The sequence below is a fragment of the Rana temporaria genome, chromosome 12 (genome assembly GCF_905171775.1).
Source record: "Rana temporaria chromosome 12, aRanTem1.1, whole genome shotgun sequence".
NCBI classification, from domain to species: domain Eukaryota; kingdom Metazoa; phylum Chordata; class Amphibia; order Anura; family Ranidae; genus Rana; species Rana temporaria.
The window spans coordinates 115,758,977-115,786,044 of NC_053500.1; the positions used below are offsets into that span (position 1 = coordinate 115,758,977).

The 27,068-nt window shown below is 43.0% G+C and overlaps 1 protein-coding gene across 1 annotated transcript in view; it reads right to left on the reverse strand.

Annotated features, from left to right (window-relative positions):
- Positions 1 to 27,068, reverse strand: part of CHD6 (chromodomain helicase DNA binding protein 6) — a 169,067-nt gene that overhangs the window by 50,522 nt on the left and 91,477 nt on the right. Inside the window, exons 12-18 of the mRNA XM_040330292.1 lie at positions 25,474 to 25,717; positions 21,918 to 22,094; positions 20,328 to 20,471; positions 14,522 to 14,777; positions 6,855 to 7,065; positions 6,036 to 6,231; positions 1,560 to 1,724 (exon numbers count right to left, since the gene is read on the reverse strand). Of these exons, the coding sequence (XP_040186226.1) occupies positions 1,560 to 1,724; positions 6,036 to 6,231; positions 6,855 to 7,065; positions 14,522 to 14,777; positions 20,328 to 20,471; positions 21,918 to 22,094; positions 25,474 to 25,717 (1,393 nt within the window). The remainder of the gene's footprint in view (positions 1 to 1,559; positions 1,725 to 6,035; positions 6,232 to 6,854; positions 7,066 to 14,521; positions 14,778 to 20,327; positions 20,472 to 21,917; positions 22,095 to 25,473; positions 25,718 to 27,068) is intronic.

A 27,068-nucleotide genomic window follows, 5' to 3' on the forward strand; every position in this document is an offset into this window, starting at 1 on the left:
AGAAACACAAATGAGGTCATACATAACCCCATCAGCGCCCCCTTGTGGTTAACTCCCAAACTGCAACTGTCATTTTCACAGTAAACAATGCATTTTAAATGCATTTTTGCTGTTAAAATGACAATGGTCCCAAAAATGAGTCAAAATTGTCCGAAGTGTCCGCCATAATGTCGCAGTCACGAAAAAAAAAAAATCGATGATCGCCGCCATTAGTAGTAAAAAAAAAAAATCAATAAAAATGCAATAAAACTATCCCCTTTTTTGTAAACGCTATAAATTTTGCGCAAACCAATCTATAAACGCTTATTGCGATTTTTTTTACCAAAAATAGGTAGAAAAATATGTATCGGCCTAAACTGAGGAAAAAAATAATGTTTTATATATTTTTGGGGGATATTTATTATAGAAAAAAAGTAAAAAATATTGCATTTTTTTCAAAATTGTCGCTCTATTTTTGTTCATAGTGCAAAAAATAAAAACCGCAGAGGTGATCAAATACCACCAAAAGAAAGCTCTATTCGTGGGAAAAAAAGGACGCCAATTTTGTTTGGGAGCCACTTCGTAAGACTGGCCGGGTCCTTTACCTGCCTAAAGGTCCGGGTCTTAAGTGGTTAAAGTGCAAGTGTCAGGAGATTTAACTGCAGCGATCTGCAGCACATGTCGTAGGAGAGGTAAATATCTTCTTTAACCAGTTCCCGACCCCCACATGTACATATACGTCCACAATATGGCACGTACAGGCACATGGGCGTACATGTACGCCCTTGCCTATTAGCGGGTGGGGGGTCCGATCGGGACCCCCCCCGCTACATGCGGAGGTCGGGTCCGCTCGGGGAGCGATCCGGGACCACGGCGCGGCTATTTGTTTATAGCCGCTCCGTCGCGATCGCTCCCCGGAGCTGAAGAACGGGGAGAGCCGTGTGTAAACACGGCTTCCCCGTGCTTCACTGTGTCGGCGCATCGATCGCGTCATTCCCTTTATAGGGAAGACACGATCGATGACGTCATTCCTACAGCCACACCCCCCTACAGTTGTAAACACACACTAGGTGCACCCTAACTCCTACAGCGCCACCTGTGGTTAACTCCCAAACTGCAACTGTCATTTTCACAATAAAGAATGCAATTTAAATGCATTTTTTGCTGTGAAAATGACAATGGTCCCAAAAATGTGTCAAAATTGTCCGAAGTGTCCGCCATAATGTCGCAGTCATGAAAAAAATCGCTGATCGCCGCCATTAGTAGTAAAAAAAAAAAATTAATAAAAATGCAATAAAACTATCCCCTATATTGCATTTTTTTCAAAATTGTCGCTCTATTTTTGTTTATAGCGCAAAAACTAAAAACCGCAGATGTGATCAAATACCACCAAAAGAAAGCTCTATTTGTGGGGAAAAAAGGACGCCAATTTTGTTTGGGAGCCACGTCGCACGACCGCGCAATTGTCTGTTAAAGCGACGCAGTCCCGAACTGTAAAAACACCTTGGGTCTTTAGGCTGCATATTGGTCCGGGGCTTAACTGGTTAAAATGAACAATTTTAGTAATGCATGATACTTACCCCATTAGTGTTTCCTTTTCTGTTGATGTCCTGTAGAACTGCCTTATCCAATCCTAGCTTTAAGCTTGCCTTGTCGAACATCTCTCGCTCGTAAGAGTTCCTCGTTATCAGACGGTACACTTTCACCGCCTTGCTCTGACCAATACGATGACAGCGTGCTTGGGCCTGGAAACAGACACAAGGCAAAAAATTGTCAAAACAACTGAATTTAAAACAAACAATTTAAGATTAAAATTCTTGTCTCCAAAGAGTCAGAAAGCAGGACATATTGTAGGACCAGCAACTACAGGAGGTTTTCAACCAAAGAAAAGACAAACAAATTACAAATCTCTGAGCCGTGAATATAAAATTATATATACATGGCCCACTAACACACAGCTCCCTTCTCTATCTGCATCGTAGAGTGCGTCCTGACTCTCCCGTAGTCCAAGGGAGGGGGCGAGCACGACACTCCACAACAGGGAGAAAGCCTTGCATTACTGTGTGGAGTTACAGACAGAAGAACAGGAAGTGAGGATTTCTCAGAAGAAATAAAGACATTCAAAAGTAAAAATGGAAGGATGAGGTAAGTGAAGGAGGATGGCACTAAGGTAAAGGAAGCTATTTAGGGAAAAAAATTTGTACCTTTACACAGGTATCTTGTAACTACGGCCCTCCAGCTGTTGCGGAACTACACATCCCATGAGGCATTGCAAGACTCCGACATTCACAGACATGACTAGGCATGATGGGAATTGTAGTTCCTGAACAACTGGAGGGCCGTAGTTTGAGAACCCCGGCTTTAAGAGGTCTATGTTTCTATGTCCCTATAAATCAAATTTTGTTGCCCTTTGCTGAATTCTTTCTAGTTCTGCAACATCTGTTTTTTGTGAACTTGCAGCCAAAACTGACATGAAAGATAAATCACTCTCTCTCTCTTAAAGCGGAGGTTCACCCAAAAAATACATTTTTAACATTACATTCAGCCGAGTTGTCCTAATGACAATCGGCTGTTTTTTTTTTTGTGTTTTTTTTTCGTACAAATACCGTATTTCACCGCCGCTTCCGGGTATGTCTTCTGCGGGACTGGGCGTTCCTATCTGATTGACAGGCTTCCGAGCGTCGCATACTACGCGTCACGAGTTGCCAAAAGAAGCCGAACGTCGGTGCGCAGGCGCCGTATAGAGCCGCACAGACGTTCGGCTTCTTTCGGCAACTCGTGACGCGTAGTATGCGACGGTCGGAAGCCTGTCAATCAGATAGGAAAGCCCAGTCCCGCAGAAGACATACCTGGAAGCGGCGGTGAAATACGGTATGTACGAAAAAAAAAAAAAAAAAAAAACAGCCGATTGTCATTAGGACAACTCGGCTGAATGTAATGTTAAAAATGTATTTTTGGGTGAACCCCCGCTTTAAGTCTATGTCCCTTTTAATACAAAAAAGTATTCTAAATGCTTCCTGTAAAACATGAATTTGCAATGCATTCCAATAAGCAATAAGTCTATTGTCTATAAACACATTCAGATCCTGCTCCATCATTGACTCCTCCTTTTACACAGAATTCCAGGTTAGCCAAAAAGAAAACGACCCCCAACTACATTAACCACTTCAATAATGGGCACTTTTACCCCCTTCCTGCCCAAATCAATTTTTAGCCTTTAGGCCCCTTTCACACTTGTACGACTTCAAAGGCGATTTTACGCAATTTTGGATCAGTACTACTTTGCCACAACTTTGGCATTAACCAATGAAAACGTACATGGTGTGAGGTAATTCCTTTTCCTGCCATCGTTGTTTCCAGTTCCTGTTTGCTTCCTGGTTGTTGTTGTGTGGTGTGTTGTGACAGAAAATGTTTGCTACTCAATATATTGCCACAGCAGTTGTCATTGCTGCTGCAGCAGTAGCAGTGCATGAGGATAAAGAGGAGGAGAAGCGGAGGACAAGGACATCTCTTTTTTTCGGGCTGTTTGGAGCACATTGTTCCTGAGGGAATAACCAGGAAGTGAATGTGTGGTGGAAAAATGTGCTTGGGAGGGGCTACTATGGTGAAAGGATTGGGTGGGACAAGGGTCAAAAAGCTGCTTGTGCTTACAAAGTCGTACTGAAATTGTGTCTATATAAATCAGGTACGATTTGCATGCTACTTGAGGGTTTAACATTGAGGTCTATGGGCATCAACTCGCATGGAAGTTGGACCAAAGTAGTGCAGGGAATACTTTGAAGTCGGCATGACTTAAAGTCGTGCCAATATGAATGGAAGTCATTGAAAGTCATGGAGAATGACTTGTCATGCGATTTTGCAGTCCAAAATCGTGGGACAAGTCGTATAAGTGCGAAAGGAGACTAAGCGCTTTTTCATTTTGAATGACAATTACATGGCCACGCAACGCTGTACTCATATGAAATTTTTATATTTTTTTCAGCAAATATAGCTTTCTGTTGGCGGTATTAAACCAGTTTTTTTTTTTTTTTCAAAAGACTGAAAAAAATTAAATTAAAAAAAAAAAGCGTTTTTCCCGTTTAGAAGATTTTGCAAATGGATAACTGCTCTTGATACATTTAGGCCAATATGTATATGGCTAAAGTTTTTTGGTGAAAATAACTCAAATCAGTGTATATTAGTTAGTCTGTAGGGAAGTTATAAAAGTCCACAAACTATAGTATATATTGTATCTGAAAACAGATCAATCCAGTACTGTATGTACATATGTATCTCATATCTTTAGGCCCAAAAATTTCAAGACAGTACAAATATCCCCCAAATGGAGTCTTTTTGGAAAGTAGACCGTCCAATGTATTTAGTAGGAGGCATGGTGAGTTTTTTGAAGTAGGTGTGGCGGTGATCTAGGCCACGGACTGGACACAGTATGTAAAAAAAAAAAAAAAATTATAAATGTTTTTTTACAATCGTTTTTTCTTTTTGCATGCTGTGACCAGAGCAACACCATACTCCTCTGGGGAGGTGATCAATATTTCATTTTTATTTTTTTTCACACTATGATTAATTATAAGGGTTATCACTGTTATAAACAACCATTTTTGCTGAATGAAATAGATTTTTATATTATTTACTATTGTGATTAGCCACAACTAAATCACATGGAACAGATGAGCTGTGATTAGCCCCGTCTGTACCCATGTGATCACTGTGACCAATCACAGAGATCGACACAATAGTATACAATGAACGGAAGCCATCCATTGTGTACAATTGTCATGTAATCTGCTGTGAATAGTCACAGCAATCACATGGTACCGGCAGTTGCCCGATACACTGATCTGTGATCCGATACACAGCATGCGACAGGTCACCCCGCAGAGTGGTCCGTAGGGCATGCGCGAGGTGCGTTCTGAGCAGGACATCATATGACGTCCACCCAGCCATCATTGTACTATAGGCCTGGACGGGAACTCATTAAACCCAATCCAGTTATGTGATCCTGCAGCTCCAGCTCCTGTGTCAGCGAGTGGCTGCTCCAGGGAAGAGGAGGGAGCGCCGACAACGCCTGGGCCATGGGAGCCTACACGTATGGTCACGGCTCTAGGAATCCACAGTCGTCGTTCAGCACCCCTTTACACAGGGGAGCTCTAGCTCCGGGATCACATGACCACAAAAAGGGGAGTACACAGATCCATTTTACACAGGGTATGTAGGGTATGGAGGAGGAGGAGGGGGGGTTAAAAATAGTTAGCATTAGGCGTTTCTTCCAATTTAATATACAAATTAGCCAACACCTAATTCAGATATTAACAAATTTGTTGTCGGTCATTCCTAACCTAGATCTGAGCAATTATGGCATGATGTGTGAACATACCGTGCACATGTTAAAACAATATATATATTTTTTTTTCTGATGCATGTCTAACAGTTGGGGACAAAGGAACCCCATGAACAATAAATGGTACTTCACAAAAAGTGTTGGTCAACAGAAAAAAATAGGAAATCTGGAAAAGCAATGAGACAGATTTGGAAAGTAGGAAGTGTACTGGCCATCAGTCTAAGGCCCCTTTCACATTGGGGCGTTTTTCATGCGGTACATCGCTATAAATAGCGCTGCTATATCGCATGAAAAATCATGCCCTGTAGTGTTCAATGTGAAAGCCCGAAGGCTTTCACATTGAAGTGGTGCGCTAGCAGGAGCGCTCCAAAAGTCCTGCTAGCCGCATCTTTACCGCGGTATAGGAGCGGTGTCTTCACCGCTCATATACCGCGCCTTGCCATTGAAATCAATGGGAAAGCGCGGTAATACCCTTTTTCAGCCGCTAGCGTGGGTTAAAACCTCACCACTAGCGCCCGAATATCGCGGTAAACACGACGGTATAGCCGCGCTACAAATAGCGCAGCTATACCGTCACCGCGGCTCCACGCTGCAATGTGAAAGCAGCCTAATTCTAGCTGTCATTCACACTGCAGGCCAGAAAGCTTGCACTGAAAGCAAGCACTTGACTGATTACTGTGGGAAATTATTTCCACTATATATAGGATTCACAAATTACCTGCAGATCATTCTGAGGGTTCCAATCAGAATCAAAGATAATACAAGTGTCGGCAGCTGTCAAGTTGATTCCCAAACCTCCAGCCCGAGTGCAGAGCAGGAATACAAAACGATCAGAGTCTGGTTTACAGAATCTGTCAATGGCTGCCTGCCGGAGGTTACCTCGTACCCTTCCATCTATTCGCTCATAAGTGTATCTGTAACAAACAAGAAACTGTAATGGCAAGCTATGAATGCAGGCAATATACAGAGAACATACAATTAAGAAACGATCGCTACAAGTTGATTGTACATGAATAGGTGCTTTTACAGGGAAACTATAATTGTTTTAATTAGATTTTATATTTAGTATTTCATTATAGACGTCTGAAGGCAATCAATCAATGCATTTCAGGGGCTATGTCATTCTCCCCTTTATCAGGGCTTTAAAGGCTGGTGAGAATAAAATGGTGGATATGAATTAATGGAGGGTGAATACATGGCACATATTTGGAAGAAACGGTAATTATTACCTTTAGACTTATATGATGAAATTCTCTTGGACTCCTAAACTTTTGACATTGTCCTTTTTTTTCTGCATACCTTCCTGTATTCACTTGTGTCAAAGCAAATCTTCAGAATAATTAGACTCTACAATATACGGTAGTACTATCTTCACATGGAGAAAGGAAACCAACTCTTGATGCAGCCTTTCCAATTTAAAATAATTTCAAAACGCCACTAAAACCTCTACTTCAAAGAAGAAGCAGACGACATCTATAGCCCATTTCATACCAATGCGTATCCCTTTATTCTATACAGAACACTAGATGTGACCCACCTTCTCTGGATTAGGTAGTCCTCCAGGATGTCCAAGCAGCGAACCATTTGGGAAAAGATGAGAACTTTGTGCCCTCCAGCAATGAGTTTCGGCAATAGCTTATCAATCAGCACAAGTTTTCCTGCTGCCTGTATCATTGCTTGGAGCTGGAAATCCGAGGCATCGGGATTGTGCGTCTTACGGAAGTCTTCTAAAATCTTTTCCTCAGCACCTAAGAAAATGTTAGAATTTTTAGAACAAATTTTCAACATATTTAATAGACACACAAAAAGTGACAGTGGCCCAGATTCACGTACAGCGGCGTAGTGCATCTCATATGCGCTACGCCGACGTAACAGAGAGGCGAGGCAAGGCCAGTATTCACAAAGCACTTGCTCCCTAAGTTACGGCGGCGTAGCGTAAATGGGCCGGCGTAAGCCTGCCTAATTCAAAGTAGGCAGATAGTGGGCGTGATGTATTGAAATGAAGTGTGACTCCATGTAAATGAAGGGCCTAACGAACGGCGCATGCTCAGAATCACGTAGAATTTACGCCCTAAGATACGCCGGCTCAATGGCAACGACGTGAACGTAACCTACGCCCAGCCCCATTCACGTACGACTTACGTAAACGATGTAAAATACGATGGCTGTTCCGTCGTTTCCGACGTCCATACCCTAACATGACTTACACCTGCTTTTGGTCGTACGCCTTACGTAATCGGCGTATACTACTGTGCCGGGCGCAAGTACGTTCGTGAATCGGCGTATCTCGGTAATTTGCATATTTGCCGCGTAAATCAATGGAAGCGCCCCTTGCGGCCAGCATAAATATGCGCCCATGATACGACGGCGTAGGAGACTTGCGTCAGTCGGATCAAGCCAAAATTCAGGCGTATCTTGTATTGAGAATTAGGCGCACAGATACGACGGCGCATCCCAGAACTTACGCGGCGTATCAGAAGATACGTCGGCGCAAGTCGTACGTGAATCTGGGCCAGTATCTGTAAATCGCTCCCCCCAGAAATATATAATTATGCAGTCACACTCCCCCACCACCTGTCTGCTACAGTATCCCTGTTGGTCCAATGCCAGCCATACAGGCTGATTCTACCAAAGTCGATTCATCAGTCAACTAGGGAACAAACGGCCTGTCCAATTTTTCTGGATGCGATTACTGCTGGTGGCTACAGCTGGTAGAAATAGTCATTGCATTCTGCTGGCTGGGAAGGCTCCCCGCATCCCAGCCCTCTCCCCAGCAGAATACAATAGTGCTGCTGGAGGCATTCCCCCATCAACACTGACTGTTTTGATGGGGGAATCAAGCAATTTTCTTTCAATTCACCCACGGTGGAAGGAAAGAAAGTCTATAAATCTAGGGCTTGCCTAAGCTCCGCTGTTGGAGTTGGGACATAATGCCATGGCACCCCTCAGCGTGGCATTTTTCGGGCCTGATTGACTACTCAGGTTCTGGCCGTGCAAGGAGACATCAAGGGAGTGTGGCTGGATAAGAATAAATGTCTGGGAGGTGTGCAGACATCATCATCGATAGGATCTCTTTAGACAGGGCTCGACAAATCCCGGGCGCCAGGTCGCCATGGCGACTAGAAATAGGGTCCTGGCGACTTGGCTTGGAAGGGGGGCAAAATATATATATATATATATATATATATATATATATATATATATATATATATATATATATTTTTTTTTTTGTGAGCTGCCACTATCTGGTGGTGAGCCGTTGGTATTACAAGTTATTACCACCAGATGTGTAAGCTGGTGCCATCTGGTGGTGGCCGTTGGTATTACAAGTTAAGCATTACAAGTTAAACAGCAATTCTAATGTCATTTTTCACTATTTTCACTGCCATCTTCTTCCCTCTAATTAGAACCCCCAAACATTATATATATTTTTTATCCCAACACCCTAGAGAATAAAATGGCGATCGTTGCAATACTTTCTGTCACGCCGAGTAAATTGATACCCAACATGTCACGCTTCAAAATTATGTCCGCTCGTGGAATGGCGACAAACTTTTACCCTTTAAATCTCCATAGACGACGTTTAAAAAATTCTACAGGTTGCATGTTTTCAGTTACAGAGGAGGTCTAGGGCTAGAATTATTGCTCTCGCTCTACCAATAGCGGCGATACCTCACGTGTGTGGTTTGAATGCAGTTTACATATGCAGGCGCTGCTCACGTATGTGTTCGCTTCTGCACGCAAGCTCGTCGGGATGGGGCGCAATTTCTGGCTCCTAACTTTTTTAGCTGGCTCCTAGATTCCAAGCAAATTTGTCAAACCCTGTCTTTAGATACATACTAAAACTCCATTATATTTATTTGGTGTGACAATCCTTTGCCTTCAAAACAGGATCAATTCTTCTAGATACACTTGCACACAGTTTTTGAAGCAAACTGACAGGCAGGTTTCCCCACACATCCCGGAGAACCAACCTGGATGAAGGCCGCTCCAAATCTCTCCGCGCAACCCCAGACAGACTCAACAATGCAAAACCACCACCCCCAGGACTCCCCGCGCAATGGACAAGCACTCGCCCGCACTTCCCAGCACCAACGACACCACCGATCCTGACTAAATGTCCAACACCATTTGCATAAATGCAGCACCAAACTTGCAACGAACATCCACCATGCTTTACTTTTGTCTGCAGACACTCATTATTGATGATACACATTTCAACACAAATCTAGTGGTTAATTTCACTAGTGAGGTCAGAGACACTTAGCAGATTACGTTAAAAATGATTAGATGTCTCCGTTAGAATTGATGGCAGTGAGACGTCTGCTCATCCTCAAACTTGCTTGTAATGTGATCAGCATAATTAACAGGATTACACAAAAATATCCCCTTCCTTCCCATTTCTTTGAAAAAATTAATCAACAAAAAAAAAAAATAGGCAAGAATCGTAGATCACCCTATTGCAGAGATGCCAAGTGGTTTCTCACCTGATCATCACACTGGGCCACTGAATCAGGCTGTGTGTTCTCACCATAAGTGAAACATTAAAGGATTAATGTGCTTATAAACAAAGCAAATCTCATCTTGACAATTCATGTCACGCTGCCTATGAAGGTTTTCCGTGATCCTAGCCAAGGATTATCTAGTGGTAGTAAATCAAATGCAACTGTTCTTGCCAAAGCTTTTCAAAAGAAATGTCATCATTGAAACAGGTCACCTCAAAAAACAGTTGCTCTTGCAATTATTCTTGAAAACACGTCACAGTGGTTGAGTTTTACTGATCTGTCTCCCAATAAAAGTCTATTTCTCAGCAGACCCAATGCATTTTCCGGGTGGCCAATTACCTATCAGTTTACCGTTATTAGACAGGAAGGTAGGTAAATTGAGGTTTGTGGCCAATCTACTTTGCCTCTAGTGGATAATTTACAAATCCCTGCAATCAATTCATCAAAAATATGGGGGAAAAAAACAAACAAAAAGGGATCAACATTCCCTTCTATCCAAAAACCCAGTAACCGATTGGATGCATGCATGTCCAGGGGTTTTTGATTCATTGTTGCAGAATATCATTGCCTAATTCTGAGCCAAAAGCAAGGAGTTTGTTGTAAAAAAAAAAAAAAAAAACTGGCGAGCCGCAGCTTCCATTACCTAACATTTCCAACAGAACGGCACTATACATCAGAGACGAAGCAGAAGGCGCTGAGTGAGCAGTTTTTATTAGTCAAGAAATATTTTTGTGCAACCCGAGACACATTATTGCAAGAACATTAACATTAAAACCATAGGCTGGATCATGGTCTGAGTTAGCCACCTAAAAATGGTGACATGTGAAGCCAGCACACCCGTAAGGGATCCATTTGTAATAAAAAAATGAAAATTGGTCTTTCTAAAGAAGCAGTGGATGAGAGCAAGGTACTAATCTAGACCTAGCTGCAGGGAGAAGAGGATTCATCATTCAGAGAAACAGTTTTGAGGCTCCAGGTAGAAAACATTAAATCGGTTGTATACCCGCAATTTCTTTTTTTTACACCTGTAAGGCAAAAGCCATAATGAGCTAGTATACTTGCCTTAAAACGAGGTGTAGAGAACTTACCTGGTCCACGCCGAGCGAGATGTCATCTTGCCTTGGCGTGTTTTTTCCCAGGTATCGCCGCCCCAGCGCTGTGATTGACTGGAGCGGCAATGTCGTCACTCCCGCACATGCGCGTGGGAGATTTTATTCTGTCAAGGTCCGGCGACTGCCGGCCCTTTAGCCGAGGATCCCCGCTGCGCATGCGCCGCTACAATCAGGGGCACATTGCGAGGGGAATATCTCCCAAACCGTACAGGTTTAAGAGATATTCTTTATACCTACAGGTAAGCCTTATTATAGGCTTACCTGTAGGTAAAAGTGGTAGTAAAGACTTAAAGCGGAGTTCCGGCCACAAATTAAAAAATTTTTTTTTTTTAAATATGAAAACCCCTGTAATACACAAGCTTAATGTATTCTACTACAGTTAGTCTGTAAACTAAGGTCTGTTTTGTTAGGTTGTTACAGCATTTAGACACTTTATAAAACAGAAATTGACTGGGGCCATCTTAAGTGTGGGCATCATGAAGCCAGACTGTATGACTTCCTGGATTTCAGCCTCGCACATGCTCAGTGCTGTACAAGCAGTGTAATAGGTTTCAGATCAGGTTTCAATAGCAACGGGAGTGTCAGAGGAAGTTACCGCCTCTTATCTATGCAAACCTCCCCTCCTCCTTCCAGGAACCAGTAAATATACGAAATAATTTGTTCCTGTGCAGATATATCTACATAACAAGATGATATATATATATATATATATATATATATCTCTTGTTATATATGTGGTGTGTATACATATACCAGACATGTGCACTGTCAATAAATTCATTTTGTTAGTGCGGTGACATCAGTGCGGTGACATCGGTGCGGTGACATCAGTGCGGTGACATCAGTGCGGTGACATCAGTGCGGTGACATCAGTGCGGTGACATCAGTGCGGTGACATCAGTGCGGTGACATCAGTGCGGTGACAACATTATGTGCAGAGTGGGGGGAGGTACAGATGATCAGGCATACAGAGCGGATCTCTGATAGATCTGTATGTGAGTACACTGATCGTAGTACAGCCCCGCCTCCCTGCACTAGAATTGTAACACACAGTGCAGAGCGATGTTTCTATGTACAGGGAGGCGGGGCTGTACTACATTCGGTGCTCTCACATACAGATCTATCAGACAGAGTGAGATCCGCTCTGTCTGTCTGATGATCTGTATCTCCGTGCACCGGAGACAGACGGCGGGGGGGCGGGTGGTGGAGGGAGGAGGACGGGGGCGGTGCTAGGACGGGGGCGGTGCTAGGACGGGTGGAGGAGCTAGGACGGGGAAGGAGTTGGAGAGGGAGAAGAGGAAGGACACCACCTCTATGGGCGGCACTGCCCTCCCTCCCTCCCGCCCCCCGAGATGTTCATCCACGGCTGCGATGTTGAGGCCAGCCTCCTGGGATTGATGAAACACATATCCCAGGAGGCATAGCAGCGCTGGATGCGGCGGGGGGGGGGGGGGGGGTCATTCCGCCGCGGCGGGGGAATAAGAGACTCACGGATAAAAACGAGAGTTTTTAAAAGACAAAAAAAAAAAACATCCCAAATATATTTAAGGGGGCAGTGTAAAAACGAATGCAAAGAAGTTGTAAAATAGGGTGGAACTCCGCTTTAACTACCACTTTAAGACAAGTATGCTTTTCACATCTGATGCCAGACATTGCAAGAAGTAGGTTTCTTAGCTTTTAGCATTATAGGAATCATTCCTGCCTTTAAGAATCTGGAAGAAGGGAAGGAAGCAAAACGCGTTTGTAGCCCTGGGTTGCCCTCTCCTACATTCCTAGTATTTAAAATGCACATTGTCCCCCTCCTCTGAAAAATATAGGTGCACCTTCACACACAAAACAACTTTTCTGAGGTTTTGGCAGACTTAAGAATGACATATTATTATATAGGATTTATTTAGCCCCAACAGGTTACACAGATTTTTACACTATTAAAGAGAGACAGTACAGGTACAATACAATAAAAACAAGAGGTTTAGAAGGGCTCTGCACAAAATAGCTTTAAAGGGGTTGTAAAGACAGAAAGTTTTTAATCCGAAAGTGGAGGTTCACCCGGAAATATGAATTTTTAACATTAGATTGAGGCTCGTTTTGTCAGGGGGAATCGGGTGTTTTTTTTTAAATCAAAGCTGTACTTACCGTTTTAGAGAGCGATCTTCTCCGCCGCTTCTGGGTATGGGCTGCGGGACTGGGCATTCCTATTTTGATTGACAGTCTTCCGACAAGCTTCCGACGGTCGCATCTATCGCGTCACGATTTTCCGAAAGCAGCCGAACGTCGTTGCGCAGGCGCCGTATAGAGCCGCACCGACGTTCGGCTACTCGTGACGCGATGGATGCGACCGTCGGAAGCCAGTCGGAAGACTGACAATCAAAATAGGAACGCCCAGTTCCGAAGACCCATACCCGGAAGCGGCGGAGAAGATCGCTCTCTAAAACGGTAAGTACAGCTTCGATTTAAAAAAAACTAGCAGATTCCCCTAGACAAAATGAGCATCAATCTAAGGTTAAAAATTATTTTTAGGGTGAACTCCCTCTTTAATGAATTTTATGCATTTGTGTAGCAGCCCTTCCAGCACCCCACTAATTACTTACCTGAGCCCCATCTCTCTCCAGTGATGCCCACGAGTATTTAAGCCATCCAGTACACTGCTCCTGATTGGCTGAGACACAGCAGCGCTACCATTGGCTCCCATGACTGTCAAAGTCAGTCAGCCAATCAGAGGAGAGGGGGGGGGGCAGGTCAAAGCTCCATGTCTGAATGGATACACAGAGCTCTGACTCAGCTCAGGTGCCCCCATAGAGAGCTGCTGGCTGAGGGGGCACTCGATAGAAGGTAGGGGCCAGGAGTAACTTGGAGGGACACAAGAAGAGGTTAATTTTCTACTGATGAAGATGCGTTCTGCCAGCAGTAGCAATCTTAATATTATGAGGAACCTTATGATGTCCCTTGAAGGCCCTCTGCATTAAACACTACTTGCATTTTATTTAAATGAAACAAACATCACAGAAAATCTCGCAGGGGGGTTTCACCATCATTGTATAACAGAAATTTAAGCCTCCTGGCTCACTCACTGTTACTTAGTCAAAAACTCCCTCCTGGGAGCTTACTCGCTCAGCTTTGTGCTGCTTGATCGCGGACCACGTCTGCCTCCTGGAGACATACACGCTCAGACTGCCACCTCTCTTGGAGCCATCTCCACCTGAAAGTCCTCAAGACTCCTACACCAGGCCACCTGCCTGTAGGGTGGCACTGTTCCAAAGTGTGAGCCCTGAGCTGTCTTCCTGAGAGAAATATAAACCCAGCCCACAGATGTGCAATCAATATTCCTGCCAAAATCAGATATACATTGCTCACATGCACCTGTGACACAGGGTCGCGTCTCCACACCCTCCATGGATGAAAAACAAAATTAAAGTTTGTGAATGTAACTATATTTCTCTGACAAACATTTGCCCTTAGTAACCTGCTCATTCTTTTTTTTTTTTCGAAAGAAGTCAACGCTACAAAACGATTAAGTGGCCATGATAGCTGAATAGAAAAAAAAAAAAAACACCAAGTGACACAAGTGGTCTGTAGGCTACACTCACCGTTGATGAGGTATGGATGATTGCAGCACTTTCGGAGCTCCATCATGGTGTTAATTAGATTGGGCATGTTATGCTGGTTGGCCCCTTTGGCCAGGAATGTAAAGTTCTTCTCCAGAATGGCTCGGTAATATTTCTTCTGAATATTGGTCAGTTCCACCTCAATGATGGTTTCTTGCTTAGGTGCCAGGTTCTTTTCCACATCATCCTTTAACCTTCTCAACATCATCGGCTTCAGAATCGACTGCAGCTTCTTTACCTGAGGAGATACCGTACAATTAACCACTATAATAGTAAAAGACCTTCTTAATAAAAAGTGCCTTTAAGCAGACCTACAGTCCAATGATAGCATGATCAAAAATTTAAAGCATAACCTAAATTGCTAGGTTCCAGCACTTCATTTAAAGCCCAAGTTCACCTTTACAGAAAATCTGTAATGTGAACTTACATTGGACCTCCTTCCCATCCCCCCGGTCTCGCTGTACCAGAGGCCGGCCATCACCCACTAGGAGACATCAGGTCGCCACTTAACCAGTCCGGGGATTTGAAACCCCCTGGCTTTTTCTCTTTTCTTCACCCCCAACTGACAAGATGGGCTAGGCAAGTTCTGATTGATTGGTGCTGTCCAAGTGAGGGCGCCGACCAATTAGAATGCCTCCTATATGTACCTTTACGAGGTATGTTTAGGAGATCAAGCAACAGGGATTTCAAATCCTCGGCCCGTTGAAGCAACAGAGGAATGAGATACACAGGAATCATTGAAGAGATGAGAATCTATGAGTTAAGGGGAAAGAAGAGGGGGCCGGGGAATGATGCGTTTTGATGCGTATCTTCCTTAATGGGAAAAATGACAGTGTCCCCAGGGTACTTCCAGAACTGGTCTGGTCACCAAATGCCAAGGCATTAGGTGAGCAGTATACGCTAAAGTGCACGAGGGAACTGATATACAGGCATATCCAGCCAAACGCCATCTCTTCCTAAACACTGATCCTCCTATTCGGCTGTGATCATATAACCAATATCTCAAGATTTGGTAGTGTAACCAGCCCCAGAAGGATCCCAAAGAGGCAATTTGTTCAGACGTGTTAAAGACTCTTACCATTAAAGGGTTTGTAAGGGAATTTTTTTTATTTTTTAAAAATAACAAACATGTTATACTTGCCTCCACTGTGCAGCTCGTTTTGCACAGTGTGGCCCTGATCCATGTCTTCTGGGGTCCCTCAGCGGCTGTCTCTGGTCCTCCCTGCAAGAACTTCACACATTCATGCGAGAGAGCTTGCATGGTGTGGAGTCCTTGCGGGTGCGCTCTCGTGATACAGCAGATGCCCATAGCCGCCGACTGTATCACTCGGCCCCAGCACACCGCGTCATTGGTTGTGATTGACAGCAGCATGAGCCAATGGCTGCGCTGCTTCAATCGACCAATGAATGAGCCGGAAAGTCGGCTAAGAAAACAGCGCGTTCACGGCGCAGGACTTTCGAGGGGTCAGGTAAGTAAATGGGGGGGGGGGGGGGGCTGGTGATACCGGTATTCTCGTAATTTTTTTCACCTTAATGTATAGAATGCATTAAGGCGAAAACTTTCACCTTTAAGGAGTAAACCAGGGTAGTTTAGGTTGAGGGATGTTATCAGATAACAGGTCCCCCTTAAAAAGAGGAATATAGACCATGTAGCCCCCACGATAATTCTAGTATTTGATAATCAACATGAAGGATACAAAAAAAAAAAAAAAAAGTGTGCCAAGAAACAATATAGTTCTAATATGAAATAGCAAAAGGTCCACCATAGAAAAACCATAGTGTGTCAACATTCTGATTTGTAATGAAACAATATCCCCAAGGTGAATGGGTATTAAGGGCAACTACTATATCCAATAAGGTTGTATAAAATCACAGATCTATTAATCAGTGGCGGTGCGTCCATAGGGACGCAGGAGCGCCGCCCCCTCTGGCTCGCTCACAGCCAGTAAAATATACAGATTCATACACTGTATGAATCTGTATATTTTCGCCGCTGCCGCCCACTATTTAGCTGGCCAGATGTTGAGCGCCGGTCAGCTGAATAGCGGCAGCGACCCTGATAGGCTGTCCGAGTACAGCCCTGAGGCTGTAGTCGGCTTCCTGAAGCTCATCCTCGGGACGTACCAGGGGGCACAGTGGCGACAATTGGGGGCACAGTGGCGACAATTGGGGGCACAGTGGCAACAATTGGGGGCACAGTGGCAACAATTGGGGGCACAGTGGCTGCGTTTTGATGGCACAGTGGTTGCGTTTTGATGGCACAGTGACTGCATTTGATGGCATGGCACAGTGGTGACAATTGATAGGTACAGTGAGGCTGCAATTTTTTTTTTTCTTCGTTTGCGCCCCCCCAAAAATTTGGAGCACCAGCCGCCACTGCTATTAATACATGTTAAAAGTTAGCAAAACTAGAAGGCTGAGGTTACATATTGGTTAGGATTATGAAACAACAGTGTGTCATAAACCTAACCAATATGCAACGTTAGCCATATAGCTTTAACTTTTACTGTTGTGATACCAGCGATGGAATTTTAACATGTATTAATAAATATACGATGTTATACAACCTTATTAGATATAGTAGTTGCCCTTAAAATCCCATTCACCATGGGGGTATTGTTTCATAATATCAAGTGACAGAACGTACCAACCATTCTGTAGGCTTATTATCTTCAGTTAAAATATAATAGCTGCAATTACCCAATTAGAACCTCCGTTACACTAAAATCCACAGTAACAAAGATCTTTGCTTTATTTATAATTAAAGAAAACTGTCCCGTAAGCTTAAGCGTGCTGAGAATTGTTCTTGGTCCTAATCAATGTTTAATCTAGAGCAATGGGCAATTTTTACTATTAGAGTTTGAGAAAATGATGACTACAAAATATATTCATCCATTTTCTGGACCCCCAACTGTTTTAATTAACTTGTAAAACTGTAAACTGTTCTGCTTATGAAGTAGTGATTAGTTAAAAGACTTCACAGCTTTGCAATACAAAGGTTTTACTGTAATTGTAGAAATGGGAGGCACAAGGGCACAATAAAACAAACAGCACGTGATTACTTAAGCCTTCTCAAATTAAACCAGAATGCCAATAAAGAGACTTGCTGCAAGATGCCCTTACAAAGGCTGATCACCTGTAAGAGATGTCTCAGGATGGCCATTTTTTCCCTACAAATAGAGCTTTCTTTTGGTGGTATTTGATCACCACTGCAATGTTTTTTTTTTTTTTTGTGCTATAAACCAAAAAAAAGAAATACAGCAGTTGAGGTCGGGTGATGACGTCAGCACGCCGCTCTAGGCTCACCTAGGCTGCCACCATGAGCTAGGCCAAAGCCGTGGCCTTTCCTATGGCCGAGGGCAGCAGCGGAGCTCCGTGGATCACGTGGTGTGCCGATCCGCATATGGTGACCCGTTCGGATCTAAATGGAGACTAAATCCGCAACGCAAAGCTGTAAACTCGCACAAGACCCTTTTTATTATCGCATCGCATTCGTAGAGGAATCGCAAAGCATAGATGTGAACGACCGTCATGGAAAACAATGACTTTTTGGATGACATGCAAATCTAGTTTTTTTTTAAACGCATCACATTCGTTATCAACTCGCACAAGTGTGAACTGGGCCTTGGCATTCACAAATTACCTTTTCCACAAACCATGTACAGTTCAATGAGAGCAGCTCTATATATGCCCAGTGCTGGGTTAATATGTACATTACATTGATGGATTGCTGCTAAACTCATTCTTGGTGAATGTGGAAGAATATGTCTGTGCAGCTAATCAGTGGAGATTTAGAGTCATGATATTTAATATGTCATTATTGACAGTCTAGACATTGAGATTTACATTGGCTGAATGAGGGCCAGACATTATCGGGAGTGAGGTTAGGCAACGTTGTCAATTTTTTGTGGGTGAAGGTCTTATTTATTGTAGCTTGAATTTATATATTTAATTTGATCTGTTTTTTGATACATTTAAAAATAAAATTATTTGCTGTATTTAAAGGTTGAGTTAAGCCCAGTTGTTTGTATCCTTGTTTGTAATTTTTTTTTCATGGTCTTTTTGATGGTGAACATTTATATGTAGGCTCTAAGGCAGGGTTTAGGAAGCCCTGATGTCATCCTGCATTACATACACAATATTGTACATTGCACACTCCTGCACTATATAAACTATATTGTACATCACATACTCTTACACCAGGGTTTGACAAATTTGCTTGGAATCTAGGAGCCAGCTAAAAAAGTTATGAGCCAGAAAACGCGCCCCGTCCCGCTGAGCTTGTGCGCAGAAGCGAACGCATACGTGAGTAGCGCCCGCATATGTAAACGGTGTTCAAACCACACATGTGAGGTATCACTACGACTGGTAGAGCGAGAGCAATAATTCTAGCCCTAGACCTCCTCTGTAACTCAAAAGAAAGCAACCTGTAGAATTTTTTAAACGTCGCCTATGGAGATTTTGAAGGGTAAAAGTTTGTCGCCATTCCACGAGCGGACGCAATTTTGAAGTGTGACATGTTGGGTATCAATTTACTCGGCGTAACATTATCTTTCACAATATAAAAAAAAAAATTGGGCTAACTTTACGGTTGTCTTATTTTTATAATTAAAAAAAGGGTATTTTTTTCCCAACTGTGAAAACACTGGGGAAGCTCCATTAGAATTGCTGGTTTACTTGTCATGCCAATGGCCACCACAAGATGGCGCTAGATTACAGAAGGAAGCATTGGCCTGCAGAAGGCCGCAAAGCTGCGGCCTCAATTACCGGCCGGCGCGGCCCCACGCAATCGCGTGGCTGGGGAGCGCACGAAGACACAGGATGGGGTATCCTGCGTCTCCATGCGCCCCCACCTCATTGAGGCCGCGGCTTTGTGGCCTTCTACAGGCCTAAGCTTCCTTGCCCAGGCGCCAGGTCGCTAATTCGAGTCACAATTGCGATCGGGTGCCCGGATTTTGTGTCTTACACTATATAGTACATTACACACACTGCATTATAGACACTAGAAGTCCCACCGTATTGCTCATTGTCTCAACATTTGCTGGTTGCCAAGTAGTCCCTTATCAATACAGGAGGAATCAGAGGGACCTGCTCAATACAATTTAGCCACATACATTTTTGCATGCAGTTGCAGTGCATTAGAGTGGGGTTCAAGGGGTTAAAGCAGGCAGTGAGGAGGCAATACAACGCCTCCTCACCACCTGTCAATTGATCTCCGAACAAAGATACAGAGAACAATGTTAGGGCGCTGCAAAAAAAAAATTTTGCCGCATTTGCAGTGTGGTTTTTCAAGGAAATGCGACAAAAAAATTTAAAAAAAACGCACCAAAAACACATAGCGGGCCCGATTTAAACGCGGTTTCCATTACCTTCAATGGGAAGGTGCGTTTTTAGTGCAGATTTTGAACTCCCCAAACATGTACCAAAGATGCTGCAAACAGGATTTTTTTCACCACAACGGAAGCGCACCACCCCAGAGTGAACACATTCATTGATTTTGAAGGGAAGCATTTCAGGTGTTTTTTTCAATGCAAAATGCTTGAAAAACTCCTCAGCCCTAAGTGAACCTGTCCTCAAGTTTGATTCATTATGTGAAGTGAAATAGTACTTTGGTGAGGGTGTCCCCTGTGGGAGACATGTCACATTGGCGATTTGACCACAACCAATATCCAACCAGTTTCGAAGAATTTCCCCTGAGAACTGTACAAAGTCAGGATGATACAATCAATACAGAACAAACTCCTTTTTCTGATTGTTACACTACAGTCTTACAGAGAGAACTTCTTACTTGTTCTTCCGTTTTAAGATCTCCAAACTCCTCCAAAAAAGTGCTTTCAGAAGGAAACTGATTTGGTTCCAAGAAGTTGAGCAGGCTGAACAACTCCTCTACCGAGTTCTGTAGAGGTGTTCCAGTAAGAAGTACCTTGTGTTCCTAAAGTTAGGAAAAGGAAGAAAACATGCACTTACTGCAACAATACAATTTTAGGAAAGAAATTCAAATCAATACACCACCAATCAAAGCCATAATGATCAAAGTGACAGTGTCCCTTTAAACATTGCTTTCCAACTGAAAAAATAACAGAAAAGGCTGGAATTGTGTTATACAATACAAAATACTGAAAAAGAATGACGGAGCCCGAGATTAGTCTGTGACCAGAAATCAAATTACTGGTGAAATGAGGTTTAATGTTGATAAATGTAAAGTTATGCACTTAGGGAATAAGAATATGCATGCATCATACATACTAGGGGGAGTACAACTGGGGAGATTCATAGTGGAGAAGGATCTGGGGGTTTTAGTTGATCATAAACTCAATAATAACATGCAATGCCAAGCTGCGGTTTCCAAAGCGAGCAAAGTCCTTTCTTGTATTAAGAGAGGTATGGACTCAAGAGAGAGAGAGAATTTTGCCCCTGTACAAATCATTAGTAAGACCTCATCTGGAATATGCAGTTCAGTTTTGGGCACCAGTTCTCAAAAAGGATATCAGGGAACTGGAGAAAGTGCAGAGAAGGACAACCAAACTGATACCGGTAAGAGGCATGGAGGAGCTCAGCTATGAGGAAAGATTAGAAGAACTGAATTTATTCACTCTTGAGAAGAGGAGAATAAGGGGGGATACGATCAACGTGTACACATATATAAGGGGTCCATATAGTGAACTTGGTGTTGAGTTATTCACTTTACGGTCAACCCTGAGGACAAGGGGGCACTCCTTACGTCTAGAGAAAAAGAGATTTCACCTCCAAATACGGAAGGTCTGTTCACAGTAAGAGCTGTAAAAATGTTGAATAGACTCCCTCCAGAGGTGGTTCTGGCCAGCTCAGTAGATTGCTTTAGGAAAGGCCTGGATTCGTTCCTAAATGTACATAATATCACTGGGTACTAACATTTATAGGTAAAGTTGATCCAGGGAAAATCCAATTGCCTCTTGGGGGATCAGGAAGGATTTTTTTCCCTGCTGTAGCAAATCGGAGAATGCTTTGCTGTTTTTTTTTTTTTTTTTTTTCCTTCCTCTGGATCAACTGTGGGTGAAGGATTGTGTATATGGGATTACATTACTATTTTTTTTTTTTTTTTTTGAACTAGATGGACTTGGGTCTTTTTTCAACCTAACTATGCAATTACAGTGTGAGCAACTCTACTGTGCCTGTCAGCACAGGTCTAAACTGCAGTTCAGATTCAGTGAATGTGAGCCGAGAACTGGCAACTGAATGAATCTTTGCAAGATGATTGTACATGGGAAACCCCCCCCTTGTCCTGCACACTTATCAATGGCACAGCACCCACATGATTTAAGTTATTTTCAAGACACTTCAAAATGTAAATCAGTGTGGCCTATTCTGTAACCCCCCCACCCATGCTTCCTTTACTCACCAGTGCCATAAGTTTCAGGCCTTCAAGGAGCTTGCAGTTCCTGTTCTTCAGCCGATGGGCCTCGTCAATGATAACACAACTCCACCTGATTTTTTTCAGCTCTGGACAGTCAGTCAGAATCATTTCAAAAGTTGTGATGACCACGTGGAACTTGAAGATTGTCGGAACTGGCACTCCCTATTAATGAATGAAAACTGTACAGTTAGTTAAAATAAAAGAAACAATTGATATGCACAACTACAAATCAAAAATATGCTTGAACTGTACCTACGTGTTATTTAAAAAGGTAAGTTTGCTTGAAACTCAATATTATGTGGGGTGGTAGAGCTCTGATCACTGGCCAAGTTGCTTAAGGCCGAGCTCCACCAAAAAGGGGAAGCTCCACTTGTTTGCTTCCTTCCCCTCTCTGCTGCCACATTTGGCAACTTTTTGGGGGGAGGGTGGGGAGTGGATACCTGTCAAAACCAGGAATCTGCTCCCACTTCCAGGTCTAATAACATACATTCATGCATTGCATGAATGTATGTTATTGTTGCCAGCTGCCGCTGGTCTATTCAGAGATGGCCAGAACTTGAGCGCCGGCCACCTGACCTCCAGCCTTCCCGCTAGATGACATCCTGTGTTCCCAAGTCCTGAGCGAAGCTGCTATGATGGTAGCAATTCCTCAACAGTGAATCCTCATAGGAAGAGACAAGGGCCCAATAGTGTAGTACCAAGGTGTTTATTAAAAAACAAGGGGTCTCCCAGCATCAAAACATAGATAACAGCTGGTAATAACCCCAAAGCATACACTAAAAAAAGTGGGTTAAGTAAGCGTGTCGGAGGTCGGGATAGGCAGTGTGCGTCCCAGCTGCGTTCCACCGGATCTCCTCACAACCCGGAAATGACGTAGCGTGCGTATGCGTGACTCCGCCTTAAGCTTTTTGTCAATGGATGTCGTCTGAATATTAGCTGACATTACAATTTCCATCTTGGCCGAAAGGTAATTTCCAGCCTCCCCCCCCCCCCCCGCTGCCTTCACAAATCCCAGAAGACAGTGGGACCATTTAGAAAGCGCAGTGCAACTCGCACATGGCAAGTAGGAAACAAGCTTTGAAGTCAAAAGGCTTCACTTCCTTTATCCCTTCGTGAAGATGCCGGCACCTGCACCCAGAGCCGAAGGCCAAATCGGCTCCGGGGTGCCAACATCGCGGGCTCCCTGGACACTCAGGCAAGTGTCCTTATAAAATAATTTGTAGCTGCTGACTTTTATTTTATTTTTTCCCCAGATTGCAACTCCGCTTTAAAGGGGTTGTAAAGGTAAATGTTTTTTCACCTTAATGCACCCTATGCATTAAGGTGAAAAAACATCCGACGGTACCGCCCCCCCCCCCGAACCCCCGTTTTACTTACCTCACCCCTCGAAAGCCCCACGCGCGTCCCCGTGATCCTCTTCGGTTCCCAGCCTGGCCGTTGATTGGCTAGGCTGGACGGATTGATAGCAGCGCAGCCATTGGCTGGCGCTGCTGTCAATCACATCCGATGACGCGGTGCACCGGGGGGGCGGGGCCGAGTGATGCAGTACTGTATACCTAAATTCAGTTATTGATTGACCTGCTGCAACTTCTAATTCTAAGGCTGGCCATAGATGACTCATTGATAGTCCAACTAGTGTGTTGAACAAAATGACTTGATTCTCCCGTCCACACATACTAGGTGGATGGGGAAATCCTCCCGCTGTGCTATTGTATTCTGACAGCGGGGAGACTTCCTTAGAACACACTGATCAGCGCTGCTGGCTATAGCTGGTAACGCTGATTGAACAGAATAAATGCAACAGGGTGCTTGTATAGAAGTTGATTGGTAGATCAAATTCTGTACACCCAACCTGCCCATGCATGGATAGAAATTTGTCTGGCCCCTGCTGAACCATCTGAATTTTCGATCCATGTATGGCCAGCTTTAGCCACAAAACCCATAGGAAAACCCAAAGATAATCATGCCCTTAGATCCACTTAAAATGAATTGGGAACTCTGGCAGGGATGACCCTCTCAAAATCTTAGTCATGACAAACCAACAGGAAACGTGGATGCTCAGTAAAAAGCCTAGCATGTTAGTAAGACCCCATACACACTATTAGATTTTCTGCAGATTTTTGTCTTCAGTTTTACCAAAACCATAAAATATGGAGGTCAAACCTTAAGAGATTCAATTTGTGTGCATTCAGGCAGGCCCTTGCATTACATGGTTTTGGTAAATCTGAAGAAAAAAATCTGCATAAAATCTAATAGTGTGTATGGGGCTGTAGAGAGCAGGTGAATAAGCCAGAATGTGTATAACATTTCTCGAAGAGGCTAATGAGACAGAAGTCTGTTGTGTCCTACAATAAGCAAGAAGTCAATGTCTGCCGGCACCCGCCGATCATTAGGCAGAGAGCCAGAACAGTGGTCTGCCTATGTAAACAAGGCAGATTGCCGTTCTGGCAGTAAGAAATGCATTTAGCCTGTGTTCCTGCAAAGCAGAAACATGGATCAATGCCGTCCTCTAGTAAAAACACCTCCCACACAGTGAGAAAACACGTTAGGCATACAGTTAACCCGTTCATCACCCCTGATGTTTAACCCCTTCCCAGCCAGTGTCATTAGTACAGTGACAGTGCATATTTTAGCACTGATCACTGTATTAGTGTGAATGGTCCCCAAAAAGTATCAGTTAGTGTCCCGACTGTCTGCTGCAATATCGCAGTCCTGCTAAAAGTCGTTGATCGTGCCATTACTAGTAAAAAAAACAACGAATAAATGCTTATTGGGATTTTTTTTACCAAAAAATTGTAGCAGAATACATATTGGCCTAAATTGATGAAGAAATTAGATTTTTTTCATTTTTTAATTGGATAGGTTTTATAGCAAAAAGTAAACAATAATTTTTTTTCTTTAAAATGGTCGGTCTTTTGTTGATTAAACACTATCAAAAGAAAGCTCTATTTGTGGGAAAATAAAGGACATACATTTTGATTGGGTACAGGGTCGCACCACCACGCAATTGTCAGTTAAATTAATGCAGTGCTGGATCGCAAAAAATTACCTGGTCATAAAGGGGGTAAATCTTGCGGAGCTGAATTAAATATCCCCAGTGCCTTATTCATTATAAGCAGCTAAAATAGAACATGATCCGAATGAGCTGCATACAGAACAAAAAACACTAAATATGGTCTGCTAGAGGATGTTAAAATAACTGGTGCAAATTGAAGCTATAACAAATTTAAATTTTTTTAGGTAAAAAGATAATTTAATTAATATAGGAGATGGTAAAGGTTACTCAATAAGGATCAGAGGGTGGAAGCGGAAAAGTAAAAAAATAAATAAAAAAAAATCGAAAGTTGTGGATCAAAAAATCAAAGTCACGAAGGAGTCTACTGGCCTCCATAAGTATGACGAAGAGGCTCGGAAAAAAGTACTGGACATGACGCTCCAAGTTCCTTTACATCTTTGACTTCATCAAAACAGTCCTACAGCAGGAAATAAACTCCATTACATGACCGCAGCATCAGTACATCAAATTAGAAATCAGACTCACTTGGGTATCCCTGTAGCACATCTCATACTGGTGGATCATCTGCCGACTGATCTGACTTCCATGGTAAACCACAGCATTCAACTCTGTCCATGTTCGAAACTCTCGCTCCCAGTTGGTGATCGTGGACAGTGGAGCAATGATCAGAAAAGGCCCGCGAATTCCCATGAAGCAAATCTCAGAGAGAAAAGTGATCGACTGGATGGTTTTACCAAGACCCATCTCGTCTGCCAGGATACAGTTTTTTCTACAAGGTAAAAAAAACAGTCATTACTATTCACACTTTAAATTGTCAAAATACTAAAGAAAACGTAACCCAACATGGAAATCTACATCTATTTTACAGGTTGCTTGTCCCCCCCAGCAGCCTGAGTGTGATCTTCATACTTTTAAAAAGCTATGGCTGCCGCTGGTTTCCAAAACTTAAAAGGTGCAATGGATACCTGGTCCTTCCTTCACCGGTTGTGGCGGTTCCTCCTGATGGCGATTATGTCCCTGTGTCCTGAAATCATGTAGCGGCTGCTGGGGGAAACAATATGCCCATCCGGGACAAGGTATCAGACGGGCCCGGAAGTGTCGGATACTAGCAGTGTCCGTAGCTCAAGATGGCAAAGCTTTCAACTTATGCTGGAAAGGCAAGTATTGCCGTATTTAATCGGTGTATAACACACAACCTAGCTTTAAGAGAAGTTTCAGGAAAAAAACTTTCCATAGCCCCCTGCATATAACACACAGGCACAGTTTACCCTCTATTTTCAGGGTAAAAAAGTCAGTGTTATACGCCAATAAATACAGTAAATATCTTATCTTTAGAGGTTACGTTAATTTTTATTTATTTTTTACTGTATCAACAGGGGTGCTTTAAAAGTGTGACCCCTTTGTTTAAACTTCTATTTCATTAAAGTGTATCTGGTCTGCTTCATAATACCTGTGTGAACTCGACTAAATGTCTTTGTGAGACAACAAAAAAAACACAAAATATTTAACCACTTAAGCCCCGGACCAATATGCAGCCTAAAGACCCAAGGTGTTTTTACAGTTCGGGACTGCGTCGCTTTAACAGACAATTGCGCGGTCGTGTGACGTGGCTCCCAAACAAAATTGGCGTCCTTTTTTCCCCACAAATAGAGCTTTCTTTTGGTGGTATTTGATCACCTCTGCGGTTTTTATTTTTTGCGCTATAAACAAAAATAGAGCGACAATTTTGAAAAAAATTCAATATTTTTTACTTTTTGCTATAATAAATATCCCCCAAAAACATATATAATTTTTTTTTTCCCCTCAGTTTAGGCCGATACGTATTCTTCTACCTATTTTTGGTAAAAAAAAATCGTAATAAGCGTTTATCGATTGGTTTGCGCAAAATATATAGCGTTTACAAAATAGGGGATAGTTTTATTGCATTTTTATAATTTATTTATTTTTTACTACTAATGGCGGCGATCAGCGATTTTTTTCGTGACTGCGACATTATGGCGGACACTTCGGACAATTTTGACACATTTTTGGGACCATTGTCATTTTCACAGCAAAAAATGCATTTAAATTGCATTCTTTATTGTGAAAATGACAGTTGCAGTTTGGGAGTTAACCACAGG